The sequence below is a fragment of the Cibotium barometz genome, chromosome 54, assembly GCF_041138505.1.
Source record: "Cibotium barometz isolate CiBa-2024 chromosome 54, ASM4113850v1, whole genome shotgun sequence".
In the NCBI taxonomy this organism is placed as follows: domain Eukaryota; kingdom Viridiplantae; phylum Streptophyta; class Polypodiopsida; order Cyatheales; family Cibotiaceae; genus Cibotium; species Cibotium barometz.
The window spans coordinates 31,420,332-31,441,339 of record NC_141099.1 but is presented as its reverse complement, the minus strand read 5'-3'; the positions used below and the strand labels follow the sequence as shown (position 1 = coordinate 31,441,339).

General features: G+C 41.8%; 1 protein-coding gene across 1 annotated transcript; it reads left to right on the top strand.

Annotated features, from left to right (window-relative positions):
* Positions 1 to 960: 960 nt before the first annotated feature.
* Positions 961 to 4,490, top strand: LOC147608045 (uncharacterized). The gene is made up of 2 exons (XM_086790173.1): positions 961 to 2,120; positions 3,621 to 4,490. Exons 1-2 carry the CDS (start codon positions 1,089 to 1,091, stop codon positions 4,179 to 4,181), a joined length of 1,593 nt encoding a protein of 530 aa, XP_086646299.1. The 5' UTR covers positions 961 to 1,088; the 3' UTR covers positions 4,182 to 4,490.
* The last annotated feature ends 16,518 nt before the right edge of the window (positions 4,491 to 21,008 follow it).

Sequence of the window (21,008 nt, the reverse complement as noted above, 5' to 3'; positions counted from 1 at the left end):
GATGACACCTCCACACTTATGCCACAGGCATGGTTGGTGATATTATGGTTGATAAACCACCAATTGGTTAATATCTGCCTTTACTAGCAAAGTAACTCCTCAATGCAAATATCTCCCTGTACTAGCACACCTGTACTAGCACAGTAACTCACCAATGCCAATATCTATCTTTAACACCCCAACGCAGATACATTTTTTGAGCCGCCAGTGGGGTTAATGTCTGCCTTTACTAGCAAAGTAACTCTTCAATGCCAATATCTCCATAGTAACTCACCAATGTCAATGTCTACCTTTATTAGCACACTAACACCCCAACACAAATACATTTTTTTGATCAAAAGAGGTGAGTTGTGGTGATTTCATTGGTGAAATGCAACACACAGTTTCTATAGATACGCTCCCTTTTTTGGCCGAGTCACTACTTTTCTACTCTTAAAATTAAAATTAGCGAGAGGAACACTTATGATTTCCCTCGTGCGTGAATTGTAAGTTGGCTTATGGGAGAAATACATGAAGATAGATCTCTTTCTCTCTCTCTCTCTCTCTCTCTCTCTCTCTCTCTCTCTCTCACTACACACCACGCACACACTCTCTTAGCCTACGCACATGTCTCCGACCGGTGGGCTCTGTCCCGCACACGAAAGTCTGACCGGTGGGCTCCGTCCCGCACACGAAAGTCTGAAGGCCTTATATACGTGGCAACTTGTGATTGGAGGCTGTGAATCGATCGTTCGTTGGATGCTTGAGCAATAGGTAAAGTTCATCTGGTCGGTGTGCAGCGGTCGGGTCGGTCGCCTTCGCTTCATGTGCGAAGGCTGGCGCTCTCTTTCACACACACACACGCACACACATACACACCCACACACACACACACGCGCGCGCACACACACGCACACACACATACACACCCACACACTTTTGTACGTTTTAACGGTGCTTTCACCAATTAAAGCGACCGTTCGAGACCGTAAGGTAGCCTCAAAGGTTTAAGGGCCAAGAAAAAGCAGGGTAGGGTTTGCTTCGTCGGTAGGTTAGGGTTTGCCTTCTCGGTTGTCTTCGCTGCTGCGTACGAGGTTTCTGCAGCTTCCATGGATCCTCAGCGCAGTCTTTCATTTGATCCTCTCCGCGACTACGCCCGTGATCCATACCTACGCAGCATCAGCAGCAGCAGGGATGTTCTCGGCCATACCCCCTCGCAGCAGGCCATGGCTCTGGCCACCAGCCTCTCCTCGGGCCAAGGCTTCTACACTGTCGAGTCCCTCGAAGGCGCTACCTCCCTTCCTCTTCCCAAGCCTGGTCCTCCTCTCCCTCGCCCGGAAATTTATCCTGCCTCTGCTGCTCTTTCAGCTGACCGGGAAGCTCTTCTGCGTCTTGATGCTCAAACCAGGGCTTTGTTGGCCGACAGAGAAAGCCTCGACACCCGGGCGCGGCTTCTCGCTGCCGAAAGAGAAGCTCTGCTGAGGGCTGTGCCAGGCGAGTCCGAAACCCGGGCTAGGGTTTTGTCCGACGGTCTGCCGCCGCCTCTCGACCTCCGGGGGAGAGACGGCCTCCAGCCTCTTGACGCCCGCGCGAGGTCTCTCTCCGACGGTCTCCAGCCTCTTGACGCCCGCGCCAGGGCTCTCTCCGATAGCCTGCAGCCTTTGGACGCTCGCTCCAGGGCATTCATAGACAACCAGCGTCAGCCTCGCGAAGTCCGTGCCGGGGTCTTTTCAGATGGCCTCGATGGTAGATCTAGAGTCCCACCCCTTTCCGTGGGCTTTGCTCTCAAAGGCCAGGAGCGTTTACCTCCTGCTGAGTTACTTCCTCCTCGTGAGCTTGGTGCAGGGGCAAGGGGGGGGCTGCCCCCCTTCCTACCAGCAGATCCAATGGCCCCTGCTCCTCTACCTCGCCGAGAAAGTTTAGAGCTTCGTGGCCAAGAAAATCTTCAGCTCCTTGGCCGTGGAGGGAGCCTAGATCTTCGGAGAGACAATCTAGAACTTCGTGGGCGTGGCGCCAATCTAGAGCCTCGTGGGCATAGAGAAAATTTGGAGCTTCCTGGGCGTGGTACTCAAGCAAGGCATGATTGGGTAGTGGCCAACGGCAAAAGAGAGGTGGACCATGGACGCTCTGAACCGCTGGAGGTGAGTGCAATAACTAGAAGCGACTGGTATTATGTTTATTGTCCTAAATCTAATCTCAAGAGCATCCATATTTCTGATCACATTGATTTGCACTTGGGAGCATCATGCCATGTAGCATCTCTTTAGTTAGTGTGTGAATTTGGACACGACTAGTACATTGATTTGCACTTGCTTAGGGCTGAAGGAGCTAAGGCTGGGTCATCTCTTTAGTTAGTGTGTGAATTTGGACACGACTAGTACATTGATTTGCACTTGGGAACATCATGCCATGTAGCATCCTTAGGGTTGAAGGAGCTAAGGCTAGATACATCATGGGTGGCCACCAGCACAGTCTGCCATGGAGTTTGCTAATCCTATTCCAGCCGTTTAATGGGTGGGATCGTTCTGCATCCAGCCTTTGGCTACGGCTATCTCAAAAGTCATTAAAAGTTTGTGAAGGTGCTAGGTCTATCTCAGTTGGTAATACATGGAGGCTGTAGGGAAAGTGGTTTGAAGATTAGAAACATACTTGTAAGCCTGCCGAGCGAAAAGAGGATCTTTTGTATTGTGTGCCAGTTAGTGTAGGGAATTCCCGGTCAATTATCATGGAGTCTCTTTGCTCTTTATAGCAGCCACATCTAAGTGGTGTTGCTGACCGACCAATGATATTGGGTGCTGATGATGTGAATGGGGATGGCATAGCTACAGGTCTATGCAATACATGATGTAGTCTCTTTGCTCTTTATAGCAGCCACATCTAAGTGGGGTTGCTGACCAATCAATGATACCGGGTGCTGATGATGTGAACGGGGATGTCATAGCTACCTGTCTATGTTCCTTGTGACTAGATTCTTATGGAGTCAAGTTTACACTCTGGTTTCTATTACATCTGGGAAATGACCTGAACTTTCCATCGGTATATCTTTTTGCCTTACGAGCAGACGTGTGGATTTGTCTTGAATTTTTCTTATAAGTTGCAATTTATATTTAGTCTTTCTAACCAAAGTGCTCAATTGCCCAACCTGTCGTGTGGATTTGCTGTATTAGCAGATATGTGGATTTGTCTTGATTTTTTCCTCCAAGTTGCAGCCACATGGTTTATATTTATTCTTTCTAACCAAAGTGCTGCAATTGCCCAAGCTGTCACCGTGCGTGCGTGCTCTGTAGTGCTTGCCTTATCTGGGCCAAGTCTGCTAATCGCCTGCGGAGAAGTGTGAGGAATGCAGTTCGATGGTTTATTTTTTGAATGTTTGTCTACTAAGTTTACATTTACTTATCTTTATGCATGAATCTTGGGCGTTAGTGATATAGAGTGGGGACAACAGGAGTTGTCGGTTTGAAGCTTTGTGAGCAGACTCTCATGGAGTGAAGTTCACACTTGGGGTTTTTGTTAAGTTTGCAAAGAAACCTGTACTTTCCCATTGGTATATTGGGGTTTCATACCCTGTATTTGGATATTGGTGTTTTTGGTTGAAGCTCTGTTTCTTACGCTTGTCTTGCACTTTTGTTACTGTGATGCAGAACTTCAGAGTCAGAAAGCAAGCTGAAAAAGGTAAGCCCTTTCCTAGCTCATATCCTCCTCAAAAATTGCCAGCAGGCAAGACAAAACCTCCTCCTGAAGAATCAGAAGGATGGTGTGGTGTATGCAAGATAAATTGCTTCAATGCCAAAACACTCGGAATTCATGTCGCTGGCAAAAAACACAAATTGGTACTAGAAGAAAAAAGAATTACCGTCAATGCAGGTGAAGCAATAAAGTTTACAGCTAAACAGGATGCCAAAGCTGTTCCCTCAGAGAAGGGTGCTACAAGTCTAGCTGACAGGAAAAGAATGAAGGATGAGAAAGTTGAAGACCCTCAGAGTGCTAAACGTTTGAAGGCTTCTGCATCAGCTGATGCAAGTAACACAATGGTTGCAGCTGCAGCAGATGCACGAAAAGGAAATGGGAACGAGGCACATCCAGTTTGTGAGATCTGCAACATCTCTTGCACCGGCAAAAAAAATCTAGATTCTCACTTAAAAGGGAAGAGGCATGCTGCTCGTCTCAAGGAGCTCGCAGAGGCTTCAAGTGGTCAGAAATGAGAGTAGAAGAGGGAGCATTTACTTAACGAATAGCACCTGGACAAGTTTTCAAAACTGGGGCATAATCTTTTGAAAGCAGGGTGTGGCTACAAGCTTTTTTAGGTGTAATGTATCTTGTTTGGTGGCCTGACCTTGGCTTGGTTATGCCACGTGGTGGTAACATTAGCACTCTCTTATTAGTCTAGGTTCTTATTGTAGGAGGGAGAGTCCAATGGTAGCTTTCTAATAACTCAGTTTGGTTCCTATTTGAAGTTTCATCAGTAGAAGAATTTTTAGTGCAGCTTATGCATTATGATTCTACAAGTGCTCTATTGCATGTGTCAGGTTTTTTTCGTGCCAAACTGTTCGCAAAGTTTTTCTGCCTTCAAATGCTCTAAGCATTTATGCCTGAAGTTCGAGGATAGTGGGGCAGTTGCATGTGTAAGGGCTCTTTTCGTGCCATACTGTTTGCATGTAAGTTATTCTGCCTCCAGAAATTAGTGTTGGGTGTGTTTTGTGCTTCAAGTATTTTCCCTTTTAAGTATAATGCGAGTGGGGCTACTGAATGTCTAAGAGGCCTCTCAACTGTTTTGCATGTAAGTTATTCTGCCTCCAGAAAGTAGTCCGAGTTTGTAATTCTTTAAAAACATGGAAAGTCATGCTTTGAGTCAGCCTTAAGGAGCTAATTTTGAGTTCAAGTGTTGTTCTGAAAGAGTCTGGCAAGTCAGTCATTGAATTAATGGATTTTCTCTGTATCCTGGAGAATCTGTCATTTACTGTTTGACTCTAGTCATGAAGCTTTGAGTTATAATTTGTAGTGCTTTTGCCTGAATACACATACAAGCTGGATCGAATTATCAACCCCTGAATGTGAAGGGGTTTGTGGCAGGTAAAAGCTTGTAGTGTAAAGTTTTTTTTGATAGCTTATGTTGTAATGTCTTGTTTTAAGGCTCCTAGTGTTTATATCAAAACTTGAGTGTTTGTTTTCAGCACAATTATGTCTGTATGGGGAATTTCACTGAGCTTGCAAGGGCGTTGAAAAGATGCATGGAGGATTACATCTTGGGAACCTTGTTGAACTGCAAGCTACGTGTATAGTAAATTCACCATCTTGGGAACCTTGTTGAACTGCAAGTTACGTGTATAGTAAATTCACCACCTTTTATTGAAGCCAATACAGGATGCACCTTTTATTGAAGCCAATACAGGATGATTATCTTACAAGCCCTTGTACAAGCCCCTATTGATTCACCTGCCATTACTTCGTTTTCCTTGTATTATTCTTTGCTGCCTCACCGTCACACCCTAGTGTGTTACAGTGGAGTCCCGCAGTAATTTACTGATATCCATCACTTATTGGTGGGTGCTTTTCCTCAAAACTATATAGGCACACGTGTGTGTTTGAAAGTGGACAAATTTTTGGATATGAATTATGTAATATCCATCACTCATGGATGGTGCTCCTCGAAATGGTGTAGGCATGTGATCGAAAGTTGATTTTTCAAAATCAGATTTGAACTATATAACGATGATAACTACAGTGTAATCTAGGTTGTTTGCCCATACTGTACTTTAGGCCTTCTTGCGTCGACCCTGGCCCTTAGATAATTTAAAGTTAAGGCCTCTTTTGTAAGGTCTTGAACTAGGCCTCGTTTTACCTACAATTGCCCCCTCCTGCTTGTGTCCCTCCCCCTCCTAATGTAATCGTTGATGGGCTAATTAATCCCTTGCCCGGACACTCTATGGTAGGGAAACCTGTCAATAAGCAGTTATGGGCGACTCTTAAAAATACCCAATTTTTTCATGTAAAATGGCTACAAGTTTGGGAGATACAGCTTTGTTAGCTAATGGGATCATTAGTGCTTGCTCCTTGTGGATCAAACCTATTAGGCTGCAAATGTGGCTGAACAATATATAGCATAGTTAACATATATTATTCTGGAAATTTTAACAATTGTAGCCTTTTCAAAAATGGATAGATTGTGACAGACTTATGTGCAAACGTTATATGCCAAGAAACAACATGGAGCATGATTACTGCCATAATTATGGACAAGTACATAAAGTACAAATTACAATGAAAATGCTCAAATTGAAGTATATAACAAGCACCAAAGCTAACACACCTTACTGGTTGTAGAAAAACAAGTATTATAAAAAATTGTACATGCATGGATGTGAAGCTTCTTAGTGTGCTTGGCAGGTTCACTACAGCAAAAGGGTAGCAGTTAAGACTCATTGTACTATGAAGAGGTAATAAGGCTAAGACTCACTGTTCCATGAAGAGGAAAGAAAGAGATAAAAATGATGAGGTTTTGAAAAGAGAATCGAGAGATACACTAGAGAGATGCACCTTACTTGCTCTCATTTCATCAACACACACCAAGTAGAGAAGCTCCATAGCTTTCCTTCATTGCACTCCACAAAACACAGCACACTTTCCTAATGATAAGTTCACATCGAAATAACCTAAAGTTAATGTCCACACACTTGGCCAGCTTGACACGACCATTATTGTCCACACACACTGCTAGACTGGTGTTTACATACTGCCGCTATCCACCAGATCCGGATGAGCTTGCATTCTTCTCTTTACCAAGTGGTTTGGTATAGCTATCTTGACTTGCTCTTCAGTCTTCACATATGTCAACTCTATCTGACCATCCGACCCTCTCCTTGATGAAATGATAGTGGGCCTCTATGTGTTTGGTTCTCGCATGATAAACTGGATTTCTTGCCAATTGTATGCTGCTCATGTTGTCAAATGTATGACAACTTTCCCATCACATTGATGTCCCAAGCCATACCACCTCACATGCAGCCATAGCTGCTCCTCTATACTCTGCCTTTGTGCTAGATAAAGCAACTATGGGTTGTTTTTTGCTGCTCCAACTTACCATTGCACTTCTCGGTGTGAAAGCATAGCCACTAGTAGATCTTCTGTCTCATAAGAACTACCTGCCGTCATACTCATAAAAGAGTCCATGATGTACTGTAGCTTTCACATATCTCAAGTATCTTATCATTGCATCCAAATGTGGTTTCCTTGTTGCATAGCATAAATCTGTCTAGTGATAGTCATGTATATCAAACTACCAACCACCTTTCTATACATTATCACATCCTCAATCTCTTCACCACAATCAGCCCGTAACGTCACATTTTTCTCCAATGGTGCGCTCATTGGCTTATAACTTGTCATGCCATATTGTGCTAGCACATTCAATGCATACCGTCTTTGAATTAACCAAATGTCTTTCTTTGTTTTCACTACTTCAATAGCAAGAAAGTATCTCAATTCTCCCAAGTCTTTCATGTCAGATTTACCACACAATGAAGATGTCACATAAGCAATATCCTTGCTTGAATCACCTATCACAATCAAGTCATCTACAAAGATGACAATCATAACAATACCATGTGCTATCTTCTTTGCATATAGTGATGAATCTAATGTTTCCACATAAAAATCAATGCTTATGGGATACCTACTTATCTTGTCTGTCTAAGCACGTGATGCTTGCTTTAGTCCATACAAAGCCCTCTTCAACTTACATACATGTCTGGGATAATTGGGATGCACATAACCTGCCGGGGCTACTCCATAAACACCTCTTCTTGCAATTCACCATTTAGAAATGCATTCTTTACATCCATTTGATGTATTTTCCAACCATTTGATGCCATCAATGCAATCATAGATCTCACTGTTTCCATCTTAGTAATGGGGCTAAGTGTTTTATAATAATCCAAACCATGTGTCTATGCGTATCTCTTTGCGAACAGCCTTGCTTTATGCCTTTCTATTGATCCATCTGACTTACATTTCACGTTATACACCCATTTGCAACCAATGACATTCTTTCCACTTGGTAATGCAACCAAATCCCATATATCATTGTGTACCAAGGCATCTATTTCTTCGTCCATTGCTTTCTCCCATACATGCTTTCCAATAGCTTCTCCAAAACATGCTGGTTCCACATGCAGCATCATTGACGTCATGTATGCATAATGCATTTCATACCCATCATATTTCAATCTCTCCACTGGATACCTAATTCTTTGTGACCTTATCAAAACCTATGGATCACTTTGTACACCCTGCGCTCTATTATGTGGAGGAACATATCTCTCTTGCCTTACTGGAGTACGTAAGGTTAAGAGGCCAAGTTCTTTATCTAGACTTTCCGAGCTAGATGACTCATAATCTGTTATGCCAATTCCTTCAACCTTCTTTTGCCTTTGTCAACAACACTTTCACTTGTGCTCACACTACCATGTCTCAACCTTCCTGACCGTGGACTTACATTATCACTTTCACCAGATGTTTCACTTGGCCCAGATAATGAAGTAGAACTCTCTTTTAGCAAGTTCACATGCACATCTGCATCTATGTAATCAATGATAAAATCATCTTTATTTCTCTCCAGCCTGAGTAGAATCGCACACTCCTATAGAACACCTTTGTAGCTCCAACCAACCCCAAACTCTCGCTCGAGTTGTGTGAGGACAAACTTCTTTTGCTGACCTCGTCCTCTGGTCCCTACATTTAAATGAAAACTCTATGTTTATTAATCAATTCAATTACAATTTACAACCATCTCATATTATAATCAAAGATCATTTATTGCTCCATAGCTTGTGGACCTCACGCATATAGAGGTCCACAAGGTCTCAAAGCCACCGACGAAAAACCTTGCCTTTGTCTCGATCCACTATGTGTCCCCACTCGTTGATGGATCACTCTATGCTCACGTCCCCCATACAAGATCGTGGCACCAATGATGGTGGGACTGATTGCTCAAGCGAATCTATGACACTCCACTCGTCACTCCTAAAAGAAAATTAAACAAAATAGTTATTAGACATTGAAATTAAAACAAATAGTTATTAAACATTGAAATAACTAGTATAACATACAAAACATACTTCATACCTACGTTGACGACGCCTCTGTGGAGGCTCTTGGGGGGTGACATAACTAGGCCCTTGTTTACCTCTCCTCTGTGTCTTGAACAATTGACCAAATATAAGTATTATAGCCATTTTTAAACAAATTTTAGCCAAAAAAGAGAGATTATAAAAATTATACGCATACTCATCAGGTTGCATAGCGCCACGTCCAGCTCTGGATCCTGATCCTCCACGACCAGCTCCAGCTCCTAACCTTGACCCTCCCACTGACCCTCCTGCTTTGGATCCTCCTCCTCCTTCGGCGGATCTAGAGGTGCCCTTGCCAGGGACTACGGGCCACAAGGAGCAAGAGAGTTGAGTTAGGGTAGCCTCCAACTCATCAATGCTCAACATAGAATACTCGCCCATGTCTTCCTCTATCTCCTCTCTACTCAAACCCCGACTCCACAATACTCTCTTGATGCGCTATCAAGAGACCTAACTTCCTAGAGTTTCCATGGATGTCTATACACATGCAGAAGGAGATTGTATCTAAACCTATAAAACATACACTCACAATATTTAAGTACAACTCCAAATGCCACCAATGGCAAAAACAATAACATAATGTATCTCACAACATCAAGAACGACAACAACATAATATCGAACTATCAGGGATATAAAGCCGATAGTTCCATTAAACTATAGAAACAATATATTATAAGAGATTACTTTAAATTGATAGTTCCTAAACATTCCACTATATCAGCGAGCTCAACACGAGCTCTTATTTCTTGAGTGGAATCAATTAGCTGATTTTGTTTCCACTCAGTGATGGCCTCTGAAAGCTTTGTCTGTGCTTTATTCACATCAACTAGAGTTGTGCCACCATGCACTAGTGTGCCCCGACGAACAAGATATTGTTTTCTGAGAAGAGTTGTGCGGTAAGCATCGATATTGTCTTCATATGTGTAGACCAACAGTATATCATTGACAATCTTTATGAGTGTCTTGGGTCTGGCCATTGAATATAAACCTATGCAAATTAACTACCTTGATTAAGCATTGATGGTTTTTCCCACATAATATACTATGATGACCACTAAGTTGCACTACTCTTGCACCTTATTGCTCACACTCTGATCTCTCTCTCTCTCTCTCTCTCTCTCTCTCTCACACACACACACACACACACACACACACACACACACACACACACACACACACACACACACACACACACACACACAACACACACACACACACACACACACACACACACACACACGCACACGCACACGCACACACACACACACATTCAAATAAGTGCCCATGTGTCCATGGTGCAATGATAATCTACTCCAACGTTGATGTAAGCCCTGATTCTTATGCTAAATATTCTTTATGGAGGAGTGATGCTCTCAATGAAACGATGGGTTTAGCTTATATGCAAGTAGGAGTATTTGTTATGCTGACAGCCCATGGGGAGGCTGTAATGCTAGCTAGCCAAGCATGTGTAGGGCAATCCACTAGCTAACCAAGCCCTCCTATGGCCTGGAAGATATCCTTTATGGGTTGGCCATGTCATGGCCTGCTGGTCCAAGGCTTACCTAAATGCTCCTAATGCAAACAACTCCCTCTTAGACCCATTCTTTTAGGTCGTCGTGGCTCTTGCAAGAGCCCCCATTTTCTAGACCTGGCTTATAATAATCCGTTGACTTCAGACCAAACCCTCAAACAACTTAAATCCCATAATGATTCAGCACTACAGTCCCTTATCTAACATCAGATGACCTCCAGCTGATCCTGTTTGACATCCTCCAGCTTCACAAAACTTTGAGACTTTTGGCTATCATATTTGACCCTAAATGGCTTCCTCTCAGTAGAAAAGTCTTATTTCTACCCTTCTATACTTTCAACTGACTACCCTGACAACAACTGACCACTGTTGACCCTTAGTTCACCCTGTCCCTAATTTCTACCCTTCTATACTTTTAGCTCTGACAACTGACCACTATTGACCCTTAGTTCACCTTGTCCTTAGTCGAGGTCATTTACTAGAGACATCATAACCACCATAACCAAAACACCATATCTCGACACGACATTGACATCGAGGTCTGGACCATATCACCTAGAGCACTATATGGTTTTTGCAGTCACTCGAGTTTGGGGCTTGCTCGGTGTCTTGTAACACTCATGAACATTTAGCATGGCATTCAAGCATAAGGAGCATCTCCAGCATGTACCACATACTAACCAAGCATTTACAACAGTTAAATCATGTACCCAAGCATAGATCACAGTATTTACAGCATGTGCAGCAGTGTATGGGGCTTCTACAGCACCTACATCAGTACATAAGGCATTAAAAGCATTTAGGGAATGCATCATAGCAGGTGGGGTCATGTGGACCATCCAACAGCATAGAAAGAGGCTTTTGGGAATTTATGACCCAAACTAACATGCTGACAGCATTATCCTGGCCGAGACCAACATCATAAATCCTGGCCGAGACCAGGATTATCCTGGCTGAGACCAACATCATAAATCCATATAAAAAAAAAACACATCATTCATTCCAATCATCTCCTTCTTCTCAATGTTTCTAGCCATCCGAAACAGAAGCCTATTATTTGCTATTGTACAACACATCAGCGTTTTATCATTAGTACACATCTTGGGACAACAACCCACTCTCTGCTATAGCACATCATTGTTTTTCTTCTATAGTTTACCTTGGGATAGTAGCCCTCTCTGCTCACCATCTCACATCATCGGGACGGCAGGCCTCTCTACTTATCTTCACCATCGACACCACTTGGGGACGGCATCCCTCTATTGCAGCACCCTTGTCAACCAGAGCTTACACTAATTGGGATATCAGCCCTCTCTACTCTTTATCACCATTCAGGTAGTACTGTAGCACCCTTGTCACTAGAGTTTGCATCATTAGTGTTTCCAACCATCCAACAATAGCCCACTCTCCACTATTGTACAGCACATCAGTGTTTTATCATCAGTACACATCTTGCGACACCAACCCACTCTCTGCTATAGCACATCATCATTTTTCTTCTTCAGTCACACCTCGGGATAGTAGATCTCTCTGCTCACCATCTCACAGCATCAAGAGGGCAGCCCTATCTGCTTATCTTCACCATTGACACCACTTGGGATGGAAACCCTCTCTTCTCCTCACCACCCCTCAGGTATTGCAGCACCCTTGCCACACCCAAGCTTTCACCACTCGGGATGGAAACCCTCTCTACTCTTCTCAAGTACCGTAACACCCTTATCACTAGAGTTTACATCATAATCACTTCATCATCCACTACCCACTACCACCTCAGAGTGCCTCTGCATCCACTGTGCGAGCCTTCGACACCAACCACCTCACGGAGGGCCTTTGCCTCACATCAACCACCTCACGGAGGGCCTTTGCCTCACATGAATGGGAGCCTTCCTCATCGATCGTGCTTCAGCTCCAACATCATCTCTGCTTATGCATAGGTCTTCTACTTAGAGTCTCCTCACATCAAAGGACCTCTTGTACATATTTTCACTCACCATCATATATACACTCACTCACCCATTTCATGCTATGTTCTTTTGCTCTGATCTCTCATATATCTGGTCCTTTTGTCCTTTTTCCCTCACATTCTCCTTTCTCGTAAAACAATCTTAGTGGTCCCATACCCCCAGAGTTGGGAAACCTCACTAACCTTATAGATCTTCTTATGAATGATAACAATCTAATAGCCACCCTTCCCCCCCACACTTGGAAATTGCTCCAGTCTCTCTACCCTCTACCTTGATCAAAACAAGCTAGAAGGCCATATCCCCTTGAAAATTAGAAACTTGAAACTTCTCAACAATCTAAGGCTCTTCTTGAACTCTTTAATTGGCCACATTCCCATCTCCCTGTATAACTACATAGACCTTGTGACACTACATCTTCAAGTGAATCAGCTTAGCACCTTGCTCTGCTAGAGATCGGAGTATTCAAGAGCATGGATTATTTTTCTGATATCGAAAACCGCCTAATTGGAAGCATTCCCATTGAGATTGGAGCTTGCGAAGGCGTCCAATCCCTATATTTACAACAAAACAAATTGACTGGCACTATACGAAGCACCTTGGGCTCATTGACCTTGTTGAAGGGCTAGATCTAGGGAAAAATGCACTTAGTGGGCCCTTAAATGACACCATAGCTAGGCTCAGTAACCTCAATTGGTTGTCTTTACCATTCAACAACCTTGATGGTGGTATTTCATCCCAAATCATAGCTTTGTCTAAGTTATAGTACCTTAATCCAAGTGATAATCAATTCATAGGCGGGATACCTGCAGGCATCAACAACAACAAGGATCTAATATTTCTTCGCCTCAATCAAAATGTTCTTACCGAAACTATACCTTCAGAGAGAATATTTTGTTTGGTGACATCTTGCTAATATTTTTTCTAACGAAGGACAATTCGGCAGACCTCTTCACAAAGCCTCTACCTCAGCAGATGCTCTGTCAGCACTCCAGCTCACTGGGATTGGTTCCACATCTAGGAGCTGAGAGGGGGTGTTAGCAGTCATCTCTTGTCTATACATATTACTCAGTAGGGAGTGAGGTCCATTGTTGTGGGTGCGCCTACTGCTTGTGTAGGAGTTTCTCCATTTTTTTCCTCATTGTCCATGTTTTCATAGTTTTGCTCCACATAAGGGTGCTGTAGTTTTTTCCCTGGTTGGCTGTAGTAGCTTGCTAGGAGGGCCTGTTGGCTGTAGTCTCCATTTTTTTCCTCATTGTCCATGTTTTCATAGTTTTGCTCCACATAAGGGTGTTGTAGTTTTTTCCCTGGTTGGCTGTAGTAGCTTGCTAAGAGGGCCTGTTTTTTTGCTAGCCGACCAAACCTAGTCAATGTCACGTGCACACCTAGTTGGTGTATAGGTGACATAGAATTCTAGGCATTCAAGCATTAATCCAGCATTTACTAAGCAATTAAATTAATGTTAACAAGCTTAGATCATAGTAGTTACAATGTGTATAGCATTGTATGAGGCTGTTGTAGCACCTACATCAATATTATACAAGGCAACAACAGCATTTAAGACATGCATCACATCAGGTCAAGGCATGTGGAACTAGCCGCGACAGAACAGCTCTGGGGCATATATGAAGTTGTGAAGATCTTGACATGCAGGCCGACAACATAAGCCTGGTTGACCAGTAGCATCATTCCATATGAAGTCGTGAACATCTAGACATGCAGGTTGACAGCATAAGCCTAGCTAGCAGCATCATTCCATGTATATAGAAAAGCACATCATTCATTTTAGTTATAGTCAAATTTACAGCAATGTGATGAGCTATGGTGGATCAAATGCAAGAATCAATATGATTAGCAACAAGTAATTAGAAAGTGAGTAAGGTAAGTATAGTGCAAAATTAATATAATAGTATAATGTAGGCATGGATACTCAAAAACCAGCAAATTCTCATTAGGCCAATGCCTCAATTTATAGCTTTTACATCCACAAGGTGCTAAGCACCCATTCCCACTGATTTCTCCTTGATTTGTGCCATCTCCCCTACATCTAAGGGGCACCTTTTCCTAGAATCTTTCCACACCCCTATATTCACTCATGCTACCCTTGATTCTCTCATCCAGTAGATTCTTCTCGCCTTCTCACTACTACCCACTCAATTATTGACTCCCTTTTACAATCTCTAGCGTAGGGCTTGTTCCTGCACACACCCATTCACTTGCATATTTCAACACCTCCCCTCAAGTGAATAATTCTAGCACACCTGGACCCTATACCAAGTTTCTCTCCTACTTGGTAGCCCGACGAGTGCCTCAAATCTCTAACTCATAGTCCTTGACACTCTCTCTCTATGTGTCCAAGGCTACTACAAGTACCCATAACCTTGACTAAAGTGATCACACATACATCTACCACATGGCCTACATCATCGGTGCCTCAGAGGTGGTTTTACTCTATTGGGGCAGGTTACATTGGGTTTTGGGGTTTCTCTCTTCCTCTCTCGGAGAAGATATTATGACTCCTCTACCTTAGGAGTCTCCATGAAGTTTGTCGATGTCGATCCTTCTTCATTTGGTTTGCTGTAGTAGTCTTTAGCCATGTGTCCTCGCTTCCCACAGTTGTGGCAAGTGAAGATCCTTGCTCCTCCCCTGCCTCTTTCTCGTTCTTCTCATCCTCGTGCAACGCCTCATCGGGTGTAAAGTTCTTTCTCCTCTCCAAAAGTTGGGTCCAATCCTTTCTTCTCTTTGACCTTGTTCTCTTGCCTCTAATAGAGCTCCTTCTATCTCATGCAACTTCAAATCTGGTACATTCTTTAAGGTTGCCACAATGTTCTCATACTCTCCCTTGTCCACACTCTTTAGAAGCATTACTAGTGCCTCGTCATCTTCTACTTTCTTCCCAATGGCTGCAAGTTGTTGCTTGATGCTTTTGTATTTGTTCAAGTGACACGGTTAGAGGTTCAATTTCCTTCATGTCAAGTTTATACAATTGCATTAGCAGATTTATCTTTGAATTCTTTGCTTGAGTGCCAAATAATTTGTTAAGTTCATCCCATGCATCTTTAGCTTGTTGTATCTCTGAAATGTGGTGAATGATTTCATCACTTAAAATAAGTGCAATGAGTCCTAATGCTTTCTCATTTTTGCTCTTCCACTCATTCTCCCCATTCTCCTCTGGACATTCATCTCTTCCCTCAAATGCTATTATTGATAATTCTCATTTTTTTTCTAAAGAATAAAATCTTGTAATGATAATATGATAGTAGTTCCTCTTTTATGCTTAAAATCAAACTATTAATTTAAATCATAATTTTAACCATAAAATTAAACATAACTATGATTATCCCACTAGATTGATCTAATTTCAACATTCTTCTTTTCCCAATTTGTTACGATAATCCATTTCTCATTTAGAATGAATTTAGAGTAGTTTTTAATTACTGATAAATAATCTAAAAGAATTTACCATTATTTTAATAGCACAAAATCATGAAAATATCATTTTCTTAATCTCTAGCTTATCAAGTCTAGAGTTTAGCTTTGAATTAAGAGACTATCATTAAGAAGCATCCTTTTCCAAGGGATTTAGCCATAAAGATGGCTATTCTTTGAGAGAGAGAGATTTACTTAAAGAAAGTATTACAATTAAGCATAAAGATTAATTTTTTCTTAATTAAACATTAATATTTTTAGAAAAATCTTGATTTGAATTAAAACAATAATTTTGAGAGCTTCTCAAGCTTGAGAGGGGTTGAGAAGAAGAAAGTTATTGAGAAAATTGGAAAAAATGATAAAATTTGATTTTACCTCCAAGTTTGGCTTGATTCTCTAAGTGTGCAATGAAGCCCCCGACCAATCAATTAGTCTACCAAGAGGAGAAGAGTAACTCCAAGAGTTGTTGTAAAAAGAGAGAGCTCCAAGCTCCCAAGAGAGAGAAAAATTTAAGGGATAATAGAAAATATGATTATTTTAATATAATACTGGCATGGTATAGCTCCAATATTTTATTACAAATGATTGAGGGTCTATTTATAGGTGAGGGAGGCCACTAACCAAGTCCAACTGGGTTCTAGAATTTTCCAGGTTCAGTTTGACTCAATTTGGACAAGATTTGGACCAGTTTGGCTCCCTTTTTTATTTGGTTTGATCCAGGAGAGAGGAGAGATAAAAATATCACAAATTTTTTGAATTAAAAACCCTTCCACACATGTGAAAGAGAAGCCTACCTCAAGAGTCCCCCTTTCCTTACCAAGGTGTCAAAAATGCATCATTATTCTAAAATATCTCATAAATTTTTTAGTAATATCTCATAATTTTTAACTAATAAACCTTGTACTCAGTCAACTCTTCATCTTATATGAGCATTTGCTCATTTTTGGGTAATTTCTTTTATTCTTTGGATTTATCTCATTCCAACACTTGGATTAATCTAATTGGCCCATTGGAACCTTAATCTAAACATTTCTAAAAATGTAGACCCTTAGGCTAAGGTCCCTTATACCATTTTCAATTAATTCCTAATGCACATTGGAAAGTTCATTTTGAACTTTTGTTTCAGGGGAATCCATTTTAGACACTAGGAGGATTTTTATATCCAAAGATATTTCAATTTTGGATTATTTCTCTCTAGAAATTTTCTCTCTTTAGGCCAAAACAGGGTAAACCAAGATCTTTCTTCTATTTCAGAGAGGGGAATAAGTGCAAGAATAGAAGGGGAGGTTCTTACACCTTTACACCTCAAAAGCTGGAGGGAGGAATCTTACATCCTACCCCACTTAAAAAACGCGAGATTTCCTCATCTCACAGTTGGAGAATAAACTCTTTTACCTTAAGATCCAACTGATTCTGGGGTTCCTTATAGTCTGGTCAACTCTTTCACCTTAAGATCCAACTGGTTCTAGGGTTCCTTATAGTTTGGTCAACCCACACAAAATCTTGGGATAAAGATCCCTTCTACACTGAGAAGAACATACAGAACTCATTATCAGAGAGAACAGTTCATTCAGAACATGCAGAACATTCATATCCTTAACACAATAATGGTACAAGGCACCGCAAATTCTATCTGAATATTCCCCACGAAAATTTCAGTTATGCAAGTTCTCAATTTGTCATTCCTTAATTAGATCCATTGGGTCAAAGGTCAAACAGCAGCAATCTGCCACCAGCACAATCCACTAATCTCATAGTGATTGCTGAAGTCATAATCGTCTTCCAGTTATACTAACATCATCACTAGGATTCTCCCCATTCATTCTTATTGTGGCTTTATTCAACTTATCTTCTTTCAACCAGAATTCAGAAATCATCATCTTTCAATCAGAATCCAAATCAATTCATCAATTCTCAACTAGAATTCAAAAATCATATCAACTAGCATTCGAATTCATCATCTGGATAGCATTTTTGCTTCTTGTATATATTGTCAGTAAAAAGAGTTGAAGATATACCCATGGTATATACGGGTAGTCACGGTCCTTGGAGCTATAAGGTAAATACCATCATATCTAGGCCTCAAGCAAGTCAAGGATTCCATATAATTGCAGTACTTCCATCTGAAGACCCACTTTCCAATTTATGAATCTTCATTCTGAATATCAATTTGTATGAATTTTATCACACAATTACAATCTTTTACTGGTACTTCATAAAAAATATCATTTCTTGCTTCTCAGTTGATCCACTTTAGCCAATTCGCTCTGATACTAGCTGAAAGATCCCTTCCCCCTCTGCGCAACGAATTTTGGGGTGCTAGCAGTGGAAGTAGCACTTCTTGCGTAGGGCGCAGAGCCTCTCACTCGGGGCCTCGCCCACGGATATCCGGACAAGAGACTAATCCCTCGGTTCTTCCAAAATCAAACTCGAAAAAACTTCCCTCGCCCAACAGACCGCCCACCAGCAGACATAGGCGATTCCTCTGGGATATTTTATTCTAACGTAGTCAAGGTCTTGACTAACCAAACTGATCCGACCGAACCCATAAGTCTCATGGTCAAATCAAGGAAGAGACTTGCACTTGGATCATAGAGTCCAACACTTTTTTCCTCATCAAGAGGCACAGTCGTTGATTCTTTTCCATAGAACAAGGGTTATCTGGGATTTACTTCAACTATCGTAATTTAACATAATTGAGTCTCATTTAAGGGATCCATCAGTCCAGCCTAACCCCATGCAACAATCCCATGGGTTAGCCCAACCACTGTAGTGATAAGATCCATTTAGGAATTTGGTTAAGTTTGGCCCCGGGTACCAGGGAAAAGAGTTCCCAGGCCCCCTAGCCGACGCTTCAAGCAAAGTTCAAGATAGTCACACCACTTACACACCCAATATGAAATTGCCTTTTTCATAGATTTAGCTATCTTTAAAATAATCTTTTAATGAAACCATATTATCACTGATCATAATCCTTCAAAATATCTAGCTTGAATTCTAATCTCCAATCATTCCTTCATCGGTGTACCTATGGCATCATTGGCACCAGAACGCTCACCACCTGCTCACTCAGGGGCCTTTTCGATAGTTCCTAGCTCATAGTACCTAGAAATATAATCAAGTATTACATTCATTTCTTCCCCAGCGTACCTATGGCATCATTGGTATGCTCATCTTTCCACATTGTTCTGCATCATTTCTCGTTATTCCACATTCTTTTAAATCAATTCACTTTGCTTATTCCTCATCCACTCATATCTATTCCCATCATCCTTCATCCATTCTCATCCAATCACATCATATTACATCTCATCACATCTATCCACATCATTCTCATCCAATCACATCATATTACATCTCATCACATCTATCCACATCATATTCATCCACATCACATCTCATCACATCCATTTACATCTATTCAGATCTTCATCACATCATATTACATCTCATCACATCTATCCACATCATATTCATCCACATGATATTCATCCACATCACATCTCATCACATCCATTTACATCTATTCAGATCTTCATCACATCACGTCACATCCATCCTCATCACATCTCATCCATTCACATCTAACCATATCCATTCAGATCCTCATCACATCTCATCCATTCACATCTAACCATATCCACATCACATCACATCACATCACATCACATCACATCTCATCCATTCACATCTACCCCGATCCACATCACATCACATCCATTCGTATCACATCTCATCCATTCACATCTACCTAGATCCACATCACATCACATTCATCCACCTCTTAGTTTTTGGAAATTGACATTAGGAAGTGTTTTGGCACCATCGACCGACATTGACTCATTTCAATCTTGAGAGGGGAGATCAATGATCCTAATTTCTTTAGCCTTACTCACAAACCATTTTTAGCTGGACGTGGCACTTCCCTCGATTTATGAGTTGAATGGGCACCGCGGGCAGTTACCTTGCCGATTGAGAGAGAGGTGCGAGGGAGCTGCGAAGGTGGAGAACGCATAGCGTTCTCTGGGCACAAAGAATCAAACGTAAAGCGCTGGAGAGTTTTTGGTAAAACAAAAAGAGGATTCTCAAACCTAAGCATAACTTTGAGGGATGGTCAGAGGTAGATGAAAGGCCGAGAGATAAGGCGTGTAAAGTAGATTGTACAACTTATGTGCGACCCGTTAGGATGGAGATGGTGTGTGAAAGGATTCCACAGACAGGTCAGTGGTGTTTCAAGTTTTCCAAGCGAATTTTCAACAAGTTCAACAATTTAGCAGAGGGGAACTTCACATGCACACCCAGTCGGGCAGTCCTCAATGTTCATCACCTGAAAGCTTTGAAAGCATGTGACACATTAATTATGATGTTTGAAAGCTTTGAAAGCATGTGACACATTGAAACTAGGGGAATTATTACAAAAGTAGGATTATACCTAAGTTTCAAAGGACTAGACAACTTGGGAAAAAGTCAATGTAAAAGAGTGGTTTATCGTCGTGCTGCTTGCTAGCTTCTTGTAGTTCCTCTTCCATTAGGTCCAGCCTAGGTGATATAGGGAAAGTTGACGTTACAAGCTCAGTTACCTCCTGAATGAAACTCAGGTAGGTCTTCGTTCCCCTCGTCCTTGTCTTCCTCCTCTCGTTCCTCATTCACATTATATGGTCCTGGTCTATCTCCTTGAGAAATCACCATCACGGGTGAGGTCGGGATGTGTATACTCTTCCTGGGCCAATGATGTATCTTCTTGGATATCAATATGGTTGCTATCCTCAAGCAAGGAGGCTAGTGTGTTATCAAAAATCCATCAACCTTGAGGATTGACTTGCACAATTTGCGACCATGGATTGCCATTTGGATTCTTGTAAAAGACTGCTTGTTCTCAATGCATTGGAAAAAGGTAAGGTTATTTTCTTGCTTATAGCAACTTGAAGGAGTACATAAACCAAAAACCCATGGGCTCTCTTTTCACGGCAGCATCTTTGCC

What these genes read in the sequence shown, in the direction of transcription:
- LOC147608045 (XM_086790173.1), top strand. Translation starts at nt 1,089, where the DNA reads ATGGATCCTCAGCGCAGTCTTTCATTTGATCCTCTCCGCGACTACGCC. An exon ending in GACGCTCTGAACCGCTGGAG is followed by an intron (nt 2,121 to 3,620) that starts GTGAGTGCAATA and finishes ACTGTGATGCAG; the next exon opens with AACTTCAGAGTCAGAAAGCA.